This window comes from Miscanthus floridulus, chromosome 8 (genome assembly GCF_019320115.1).
Source record: "Miscanthus floridulus cultivar M001 chromosome 8, ASM1932011v1, whole genome shotgun sequence".
NCBI lineage: Eukaryota > Viridiplantae > Streptophyta > Magnoliopsida > Poales > Poaceae > Miscanthus > Miscanthus floridulus.
In genome coordinates, this window is record NC_089587.1 from 63,131,464 (window position 1) to 63,141,143 (window position 9,680).

General features: G+C 48.7%; 3 protein-coding genes across 4 annotated transcripts; 2 read left to right on the top strand and 1 right to left on the bottom strand.

Annotated features, from left to right (window-relative positions):
• Window positions 1–1,705: 1,705 nt before the first annotated feature.
• On the top strand, window positions 1,706–4,426 carry LOC136476532 (E3 ubiquitin-protein ligase RGLG4). Its single transcript, XM_066474402.1, has 7 exons — window positions 1,706–2,321; window positions 2,440–2,668; window positions 2,760–3,157; window positions 3,304–3,431; window positions 3,564–3,690; window positions 3,800–3,856; window positions 3,994–4,426. The coding sequence occupies exons 1-7, from the start codon at window positions 2,112–2,114 to the stop codon at window positions 4,078–4,080; spliced, it is 1,236 nt and encodes a 411-aa protein (XP_066330499.1). The 5' UTR covers window positions 1,706–2,111; the 3' UTR covers window positions 4,081–4,426.
• Window positions 4,427–4,546: 120 nt separating this feature from the next.
• On the top strand, window positions 4,547–5,429 carry LOC136476542 (major pollen allergen Ole e 10-like). 2 transcript variants are annotated; one of them, XM_066474419.1, is made up of 3 exons: window positions 4,547–4,838; window positions 4,943–5,215; window positions 5,294–5,429. In XM_066474419.1, exons 1-3 carry the CDS (start codon window positions 4,769–4,771, stop codon window positions 5,317–5,319), a joined length of 369 nt encoding a protein of 122 aa, XP_066330516.1. In that variant the 5' UTR covers window positions 4,547–4,768; the 3' UTR covers window positions 5,320–5,429. The 2 variants fall into 2 exon arrangements, with proteins under 2 accessions (XP_066330516.1, XP_066330517.1); XM_066474420.1 differs by having other exon boundaries at window positions 4,946–5,215.
• A 71-nt stretch (window positions 5,430–5,500) lies between these two features.
• LOC136476538 (mediator of RNA polymerase II transcription subunit 21) lies at window positions 5,501–7,406 on the bottom strand. The gene is made up of 5 exons (XM_066474415.1): window positions 7,030–7,406; window positions 6,414–6,485; window positions 6,259–6,310; window positions 6,067–6,153; window positions 5,501–5,782 (listed from the first exon to the last, which is right to left on the bottom strand). The coding sequence occupies exons 1-4, from the start codon at window positions 7,321–7,323 to the stop codon at window positions 6,077–6,079; spliced, it is 495 nt and encodes a 164-aa protein (XP_066330512.1). The 5' UTR covers window positions 7,324–7,406; the 3' UTR covers window positions 5,501–5,782; window positions 6,067–6,076.
• Window positions 7,407–9,680: the final 2,274 nt, after the last annotated feature.

Consider the following 9,680-nt stretch of genomic DNA (forward strand, 5'->3'; position numbering starts at 1 on the left):
TTACAAGTGGTTCGAAGCAAGGCTCAAACCAATGTCCTCCCCCGCCGAGGAAGCCTGCAGATGAAGAGGAGGCCATACCCCCGAACCACACCAAGTCGAGTTGGGTGGCCTATCAAACAGCCGACGAGCACCCATACTCAACTACGTTTGAAAGGTATGCTACTAGCAAGCATAGTCAATCTATAATTCATTTCAGGATGCTAGCTGCTTTTTCCACTCCCTAACATCTCAAGCCCCGGTGTTACAGGACAAAAATACCATCGTCATTTTGGCCCCAGTCGGATGATTGCCCCAGAAACTACGTGCCTGGGAAGTTCATGTTGACCTTGGGCGACCTCCTTGAAGAGAAGTGGGAGGTAAGGAGGTTCCATCTGTGGTACATGGAAGTGGCGAAAGTGGGCCTGGAAAACTTCGTGATCAAGATTCCGGCGGAGTACTTCCACACGCCCACGGATGGTCAAGTCATTGTAGATTTCCATGACATGCATAGACTCTTGTGGTGAAAGGACCTCGACGTCGCCCAAGTCACCTTATTTGCCCTATAAGTTACTTACGACTTTGACACCACTGTATCGCTATAGGTACTTTAGGAACAAACTAATAATACCATGATGACTTTTCCTTGCAGGATGCAGGCCTATGTAAGCAAGGAATTGGGCAAGGGTATTATCTATCTCTCTCCGATGCTTATTACAGAGAGAACCATCACGGGTTACGATATACCAAACACTCATGAAAAGCTAATGAACTTGAACCCGGAGGAGAGAAAGAAATACAGGGAAGATTTGGTAATCGAATAAAAGCATCGGGCGGGAATGTACATCTATGAAGCCATGAAGAAGGTCCGGGAAAATGGGTGCGTCATGGTCGCCCACCAGCACACCCTTTAGGCACTCTAGGGTGGCACCTGAAATATAGCAAGTTCTTGTTTTTAAAAGCTTTAATTGATCAAAAGAACGAAAATGTTTCAAGATTACATGGAACAAACATATTTCGTACCATCAAATGAAAGATGTAATTGGGCCCATAGCTAGTGAGCCATGGATCGATCTATATGATCTGGCCTCACTGGCTATGATAATTACATAAGACGCACGAGAGTAGACTCAATACAAGTTGTTAATGTCATTTGCTGTCGATCAACTAAGAAATTGCGCCCACATAGGTCGGACAGGACGTGAAGCTATTCCTCTCTAGCGTTCTACTAAAAAACAACTATTTTTGTTGGAACCTTTTTTATTCCTTTCCTCTCAACTCTATGAAAATGCGTGATAGGGTCATCACACCCTGTACCGTAACGCATACTGCATACACAGAGTGGGCACTTGAAACTTTTGTCAGATGAAGTACTTCGTGCAACTAATTAAGGTCATGTTTGGATCTATAAAGGTAATAGTTACCTGTTAATAATTAACTTCTTCGATGTAAATAGATTTACTAGTTGAACCAAACTAGATAATAGCAATTAATATTAGCTATGATCTACTAGTTAGCTAAGTGCGCCGTAGGACGGTAGGACCACTGTTCTACGTGAACCGGAGGTTAATTCGCTGTGTACGTGGACCACGGGGCTGACACCCAGAGCGAGTGTGGTGTGTTGGAGTTAGCCTGAGCGTTGAGTGGTATCATCGCGGCAAAAACCACGGGAGGCCGTAGCGAGCCTGCGGTGCGTGGTGGCGTGACCGTGGGTTCTCTTCCACTTCTCAGACAGCAAAGATGAGCATGGAATAAAGAGCTAGGTAGCTTTCCTCTCGATCCGTCCTTCTCCTTGCTTCCCCTACAACCATCAACCAGAGCGGGGAAAGAGCTCAAGAAGCTTCATTGCAGCTTCCACACAATCTCTTTCGCTTGACAGAATAATTACTCCACATCCGTCCTTCCTTTCAGCTGCAGCTTTATCATCTCCCTCTGCCCGCTGCCGTGCCGTCGTCTGCTCGTCCGAATATTGTTCGTGTTCCTCGCGTGCGATCGAGCCGCGGATTGATCCCTCTCGCCGCGCACGGCGTCTCGATCGATTGCCGCTGCAAGGTGTTCCGTCGCATGTTACTGCGGGCCAGCAGGCTGCCATCATCAGTCAGCGGCGGCGGCAGCTGCCTCGTCGTCTGCGGCGCATGGGCGGCGTGCTCAGCGCGTTGCTCCACCGGCGGTCTGGGGGAAGGCCGCCGGCGCAGGGGCAGCAGGGCACGAGGCACCGGCCCCGGGGTCTCACCCGGCAGCCGTCGGCCTACGACGCCACCGCCGCCGCAGCCGGCGGGCACCGGAGGGCGATGCTGTCCAAGAAGTACTCGTACATACCCGACACCTTCACGTCGCTTGATCAGGTTCCAGCCGCCGATCCATCTCCATCATCGAGCTAGCTCCAGCGTGCCTGTCGATGGCACTGCTTGCAAGTTGCAAACCGATAAACCAGGTTGTCAATTGTTGGCATGGTGTTTGCAGGTGGCGGCGGCGCTGCGGGAGCAGGGTCTGGAGTCGTCGAACCTGATACTGGGCATAGACTTCACCAAGAGCAACGAGTGGACAGGGAAGCAGTCGTTCGGCGGGCAGAGCCTGCACCGGATCAGCGACACGACGCCCAACCCCTACGAGCAGGCCATCAGCATCATCGGCAAGACGCTGGCTCCCTTCGACGAGGACAACCTCATCCCCTGCTTCGGCTTCGGCGACGGTGAGCTCCACGCTGCCCATGGCGGGCGTCGTTCTCGTGTCGCTGTCCTTTTGTTCTCCTCGATGAACAGTCTTCTTGCATGCATCTGCAGCCACCACCCATGACTACAACGTGTTCAGCTTCCACCCGGACAACTCGCCGTGCCACGGCTTCGAGGAGGTCCTAGCCTGCTACCGCAAGATCGTGACGCACCTCAGGCTTTCGGGGCCGACGTCGTTCGCGCCCATCGTGGAGGCGGCCGTGGACATCGTGGACAGCAGCGGAGGGCAGTACCATGTGCTCGTCATCGTCGCGGACGGGCAGGTGACCAGGAGTGTCGACACCGGTGACGGCGGCCTCAGCCCGCAGGAGAAGAGAACGGTAGACTCCATTGTCATGGCAAGCTCCTACCCGCTGTCCATTGTGCTGGTTGGGGTCGGGGACGGGCCCTGGGACGACATGCGCAGGTTCGACGACAAGCTCCCCGCGCGCGACTTCGACAACTTCCAGGTGAACTGAATACCAGCTGCTAGCTAGCTCCGGAACCTCCGGCATCCACATCCGAGCTCATCAGCTCTGAAGATGAACCATGCTCAGGTCGATTTCAGTTCAGATGCCAAACACAACACGTGACACCGTACCCTCACTGAATGCAGTTCGTGAACTTCACCTCCATCATGTCTCGGGCAGCCACCGCGCAGCAGAAGGAGTCGGCGTTCGCGCTCGCCGCGCTCATGGAGGTGCCCATCCAGTACAAGGCCACCATGGAGCTCGGCATCCTGGGGTAATGCATGCGTTGCAGAATGCGCTCATGGTCATGGACCTCCATCTCCATATGCCTTGACAAGTAGTCTGAAGCTAGCTTTCTGAACATAGAATCTCTGTGGTGTCTGAACCTGAACCTGAACGCATGCAGGCGATCCACGGGGAACGCCAAGAGAATGTCCCCTGCGCCGCCGCCTCTGCCGCACGCGCAGAGGCAGTCGTCGTTGAGGAGGGGAGCCAGCAATGTTGGCGCCGCCGCAGCGCCAAGAGATGATCAGGTCAGATGAGCCAGCGTGTGTAATGCAGGGCGGTCGAATTCAAATTTCTTCTTGAGTTTGCTGCAAACTCGTGGCCTGACCACACAATGTCTGTGTGTTGTTGATGCAGGTGTGCCCAATATGCCTGACCAATGCCAAGGATCTAGCATTCGGATGTGGCCATATGGTGAGGACAGATTCAGAGCTTCTATTTTCCATTATTTATTACAAATGCAATGCAATTGCAACCTTTAGAAACCAAGGAAAAGAAAAACCTCATTTATATCCTAATTTTCTTGTGCATTTTGTGCATACGAGCAACAGACCTGCAGGGAGTGTGGGGAGAGCCTCACCAGATGCCCGATTTGTCGACAGCCGATACGGTCAAAGCTGAGGCTATATTCAGGATGAAATGGTTAATTCTAAAACAGAGGCCATGTGGGGAAAAAAACAAGAACATAGCTTACTCGCCGTCAAAATGTACAGAACGTCAAACGAACATGTAACAAGCAACGAGTCAAGGTCGAGTCCCCTTCATCTCGAATTTGCATGAACCAACGTTTCATTTGTGACAAAAGGTTTTAGTTTTCGACTGATTCTATTTGTTTGGTTCTTGTCATGTTAGTTTGTAATAAGTATATATACTAGAGGAAGCTCAGCAAGGCACGTATGTGTGTGTGTGTGTGTGTGTGTTGTGTTGCAATGGTGAAAAATAAATAAAAGGAAATGCAAGGCAAACATTTGGCTGTAACACAAAGACATTTGGTTAACACTGCTGCTGTTCAGCTTCACGTCACTGATTATATCCTTTTGATGATGGAATACTAAATGTGTGGCAATTCCGTTACAGTCTCAGTGTAAATGTGGCCATAAAACGCGATAAAACCAACCGTTTCTGCTGCACACGCCCTTTGTGCTGCTGCTGCTTGTTCCGGTTCATCTTCTTCTTCCTCCCTATAAATTTGATCAGACTGCAACCAATTCTTGGTCATGTTCTATTGTTCTCTGCCAAAACACACACACATCGCTTGCATTTGCAACAAAACCACACAGGAAGACAGGCTTCTTCTTGCAGTCTCTGATCTAGAAGCCTGAAGAGATGGCATCACCCAACGTCACATTCCTCGCCATCTTCGTCGCCCTCGCACTATCAGTGCTTCACACTGACGGTAAAGAGTCTCTCATTTTGGCTGGCAGCCAAGTTGTAGTAATCAGGGACTGATAAATTCCACAGCTTATTCACTAACCTGACACTGATAAATCCCATCTTCAGCAGTAGCGGTAGCAGCAGAAACCTTGCGCCATAGAAGCAAGACATGGTGCGTCGCCAAGCCGTCGGTGGATGAGGCGGCGCTGCGGGGCAACCTGGAGTTCGCCTGCTCCGAGAGCGACTGCGGCGCCATCCAGGGCACCGGCGGCTGCGCCCGGCCGGCCGGCCTCCTGTCACGGGCGTCCGTGGCCATGAACGCCTACTACCAGGCCCGGGGCAGGAACTCGTGGAACTGCTTCTTCAACGGCACCGGCCTCATCACCATCACTGACCCCAGTGAGTAGATTGCCTTGCTGTGAGCGTCTCGGTGTTTGTCAACTGTGTTGGGGGCTGACACGGCTGGTGTTCTTGCAGGTCTTGGCACCTGCAAATATGCTTGAGATGGATGCATGGGAGGAAGAGGGACTGCCGCGGCGCTGAACGATGGATCTGAATAAGATTGTAGGGGATGATGATGCGTGTTTTTTTTTTATTTGTCCATTATGTGAGCAGGATTACAGAATCAGAGTTGCTAGAATTCCAATGAACATTTAGCATTTATATGTCTAGAGAAATCCCAAATGAAGGCAGGTAGCAGATCCATTAAACAAACAAAACTAAAGCACAATTCTGGCGTGAAATGATACCAAGTTGATACTAGAAACATTGTACCTTACAACAAAGGTTAATCCTAATCCAACAAGTCCTTTCAGAACATCAGTACACAAAAGCCATATGAGACAGAATTGGAATTATTGTTTACAGAGTTAACAAGTAGAAAATTTGAAAAGATAGAATGAAGTTTCTACTGGCATTCATTCTCCACACTCATCCATTCATGAGAATAAGTTCCTTTCAGCAAACCTGTTATGGTAGATATTGGATTTTAGTCAACACAAACGGTGCCTCATGGAAAAATTGAAGTTAGATCATATGGCATATGCTCAAGTTACATATGTCGTACACCTAAAAACCATCTTATCTTATGAGCTAAATCGGTTTCCAACACTTGTAATGTTGGCCATATATATGCAAAACCAAGCAGTAACTGTTGGAACCAAATAAAAATAAAATTAACATTTTTTTATAACGAAAATTAACATTGATAGTGCACTGAGAGGTTGTCGAAGAAATTCATCTGAACTTACATTAATATAATTAATCTAGCCTCTTAAAATTTATACAATTGTCGGTTGCTTCATTGAACAGCACCTCAACCTGCTTCAACTCCCTTCCTGTAAAGCAATGAGGTGCACCATATCAGTAATTAGCCATATCATGCTAAGAACTCCACCTACATGTATGAACTCTAAATAGTGAGGAACTGAGGATCATGTTACCAGCAGCTTCAAGTTGCTTCTGGAGCTCCAATCCCACGACTTCATTCTCTGCCTGCAAATTTCAAATTTGTATACAATTTAATGTAGGAGTTTGACAGATGCCCATCCTTGAAAAAACAGTGATTAATAAATTAATCTGACTGACTGATATCTACCTGTAGCTCTTGGATTCTTTTCACTTGATCCTCTTCTGATGATAGTGGCAATGCCGCAACAAGTGCATCAAACTGCATAGAAGGCCATGTTGAAAGCAATCACAGCAAGCACATTTTTGAACAAAAGTTTGCTAGGACAAAGGAATGGTCTTTGTTCCAACACATTTCAACTATGATCAACACAAAGAACAGATTGATCTTTTCTGGGAAAAATGACTGTCGTGTTGTTAGTCAGAATCACTATACCACCCACTATATCTTTTGTGGGAAACATGACTGTCGTATGCATAATGCATCACTCTACCGTCTGTACAACTGTTGGAGTAAAACTCTTATGCAATGGATAAGCAAGAGATGAAGACTAGTAAGTGGCAACACAGTTTCAGTGGTGGTTTTGTCATTTCTAGGCCTTACTCCACAGAACGCAGGCAAGCAAGTAAAATTAAGCAGCTAGTCCTTCACTTGTTCGCAGCATCAGACGTGAGACAAGGGAAACTACAAGGCAAGCTGAAATTTTCTCCGTAAACCACAGAGACATTTTGGAATCCTCGGGCAGGCATTTGGTCGAGCAGGTGGCGAGGCCGAGAAGAGAAGAGAAGAGGGGCAGGGTATCAACCTTCTTGGCCGCGAGGACGAGGGCGTGGCTCATGGCCTTAGGTTGCTCGGAGAGGTCAGGCGCGGGTGGCTGCGCCTGCGCCTGCGCCGGCGGCGGTGGCGGCGGCGGCGCGCCGGGCTGGGCCTGGACCTGGGGCTTGGAGTCGTCCTCGGGCTTAGGGTTGGGGTTGAGTGGGTCCGGGTAGCTGCTGGAGAGGCGGTCGGGCGGCGCGTCCCGCTGCAGCGTGCCGAAGGTGTTGACGGCGAGCACGGCCATCTCGTCGAGCTGGTCCTGCAGCTGCGTGATGATGTCCATGGCGAATCCCACCTCCACCTCTCTCCGTCTCCTTCCTCCCCTCCGCCCTGTCCTTAGCTGGTTGCAGGCGGGCGAGGCGAGGCCGGCGGCTTTATTGGACCAGGCCGACTTCATCCTGGAGTGGGCCTGAAGGGCCCAGACCAGAGAGTATGGGCCAGGCCGGTGCCTGGCTTTGCAGTCTTCTCCGTCTAGGTGTGCGTGCGTTTTAATGATTTTTTATAGCATTTAATTTATTTTTTTCTTATCGGGAATTAATGTATTTGTAAATACTTAATAAAGAATATTAATTTGTCTTTTGAATACTAACCGTAATTACACTCGGAATCCTTACCAACAACGAGTCGTTAATCGTGTGGTTAACTAGTCAAACACGATCTAATCGCGGATTATATATATCGAGTGCGCCCATAATCCTTCAATTTACATTGCATCATTATCATATAAATCACGCAGAAGAGAGAGAAAAAGCAAGAGCGCGGGAATCGTATCATCGACAAGCGCCAACGAGAGGTATGGCTCCCGCCGGCGCCGAGAAACCCGCCGACGTCGCCCCGGTGCCCGAGCAGGAGAAGGAGGCGCTGTTCGCGGCGAAGCACGCGGAGCTGGTGTCCGAGGCGCGGGACGTGGCGCGCGAGCACGGCGTCGCCGTGACCACCGTCGCGTTTCGGCCCGACGGCACCGCGGTGGCGGACGAGGCCGTCGGCCTCGGCGTCGGGCTGCAGGAGCAGGTGCGGGCCATGATTCAGCGGGCCATAGCGAAGAAGGTGGCGGCGATGGAGTCCGGGGAGTTGGCCGCGCACCGGATGGAGCTCCAGATGCTGAGGGGCATCGTGGTCGGCGAGCTGACGCAGGCCAATAAGGTGTTGCCGGGACGGAAGGAGACGGACGGCGGCGAGGTGGTCGTGGCCAAGAGGGCGCCGGGACAGCAGCAGGAGATGGACGGCGACGCAGGCGCTGGCGCCGGGTGCAACAAGACCAGCAAGGTGGACTAGCTTTCCCTCATCGGTACTGGGATCGGATTGGGGTGTTCGGCTGAACAACTTTCAGCTCGTTTCGATTTAGCTTATTCTCTCTCACAGAACACTATAATCAGCCAAAATCAGTCAAGAGTGGATCAGCCGAACGCCCTCACAGAGCTAATTATTGATCATTATTTTTTTTGTTAATTTATTATTATTATTATTACTACTATTATTATTTTGTTAATGTGTACCGTGGTTGTGCTGTACACTTTCACCTTGGGAACGATTTGTTGGTGAAAGAATAAAGGAGGAGGACAAAAACACATTTACATGTATCGTTCTTGAAATTAATTTTCTTTTCTCGATATCCTTTTTTACTCAAATCTCCACCTTCTCATGTTCAACTCCGATCTCCCCCTCTCATTTTTATCTCGAGCGGGCTGGGTAGCATCATCAGCAGGGTGATGATGATGGATGACAAATGACGAGGTTTGTGTGGGTTTTCACAAATTTTGAGGAGACAGTTATCAATAAATTCTTAAACCAATGTTAGTGGCAAAGCTAAAGCAAATTAGTGATGATGTACTTACCTTGTGTGTGCACAAACCTATACTAAAAATTTAGGACAACAATGTTTTGAAAAGAGAAGGAAAATGTGAGTTTCATGTAGATAAAATTCTCTTGGCTTGGTTTTCCAAGTCTAGATGAGTCATAGAATTAAATATCTATATCTATATGAAATAAAAAGTTGAAACTTCACACCGTAATTGATTGTTTCATCTATATTTTACTGCATTGTATATTTTTATAAAACAACATTACAAAACTCTACACTGAGAATGGCTTTAAAGGAGACTAGGGCAGGGGCATTAGCACTTGCTTGGTCCTGAGAGAGAGAAAAAAAAAACTCTACCTACGGTAAAAATAAAGATTGGTCCACGGTATGTATTTAAGAAGAAGCGCTTCTGTGTAGGTTTGAAACAACTCCAAGGCCAATTGTCCTCGATGTACCACTCAGAACTTAAGAACACATGACTATGACCGTGCTAAAGATGGCTTGCGTGGTCACAAAGAAAACTCAAGATCATAGCTAAAAAGAAGATTTTTTTTTCAACTAGACATGTGCCCGTGCCTTACACTGGGATTTTTCTCATGTGACGATGCACGTGACTTGCAGCTTAGACGAATATATTAAGAATTAAGTCCAGGAGTACTGTCGGGCATACATCCTGGCTACAATACTACAGTTTTGAAATGGATAGGAACGCTAGCTACTGCAGAAATACGATAACTGCTATTATTGCATCCACAGAAAGCAGTCGATAGAAATACAAAAATGGTTCTGCATTGGTTGTAGCCAACTTTTATGAACTTTTGTGAGGACCTAATTCAGTT

What these genes read in the sequence shown, in the direction of transcription:
- LOC136476538 (XM_066474415.1), bottom strand. Translation starts at nt 7,323, where the DNA reads ATGGACATCATCACGCAGCTGCAGGACCAGCTCGACGAGATGGCCGTG. An exon ending in AAAGAATCCAAGAGCTACAG is followed by an intron (nt 6,311 to 6,413) that starts GTAGATATCAGT and finishes TGAAATTTGCAG; the next exon opens with GCAGAGAATGAAGTCGTGGG. An exon ending in GAAGCAACTTGAAGCTGCTG is followed by an intron (nt 6,154 to 6,258) that starts GTAACATGATCC and finishes ATTGCTTTACAG; the next exon opens with GAAGGGAGTTGAAGCAGGTT.
- LOC136476542 (XM_066474419.1), top strand. Translation starts at nt 4,769, where the DNA reads ATGGCATCACCCAACGTCACATTCCTCGCCATCTTCGTCGCCCTCGCA. An exon ending in ATCAGTGCTTCACACTGACG is followed by an intron (nt 4,839 to 4,942) that starts GTAAAGAGTCTC and finishes TCCCATCTTCAG; the next exon opens with CAGTAGCGGTAGCAGCAGAA. An exon ending in CATCACCATCACTGACCCCA is followed by an intron (nt 5,216 to 5,293) that starts GTGAGTAGATTG and finishes GTGTTCTTGCAG; the next exon opens with GTCTTGGCACCTGCAAATAT.
- LOC136476532 (XM_066474402.1), top strand. Translation starts at nt 2,112, where the DNA reads ATGGGCGGCGTGCTCAGCGCGTTGCTCCACCGGCGGTCTGGGGGAAGG. An exon ending in CTGCTTCGGCTTCGGCGACG is followed by an intron (nt 2,669 to 2,759) that starts GTGAGCTCCACG and finishes ATGCATCTGCAG; the next exon opens with CCACCACCCATGACTACAAC. An exon ending in GCGACTTCGACAACTTCCAG is followed by an intron (nt 3,158 to 3,303) that starts GTGAACTGAATA and finishes CACTGAATGCAG; the next exon opens with TTCGTGAACTTCACCTCCAT.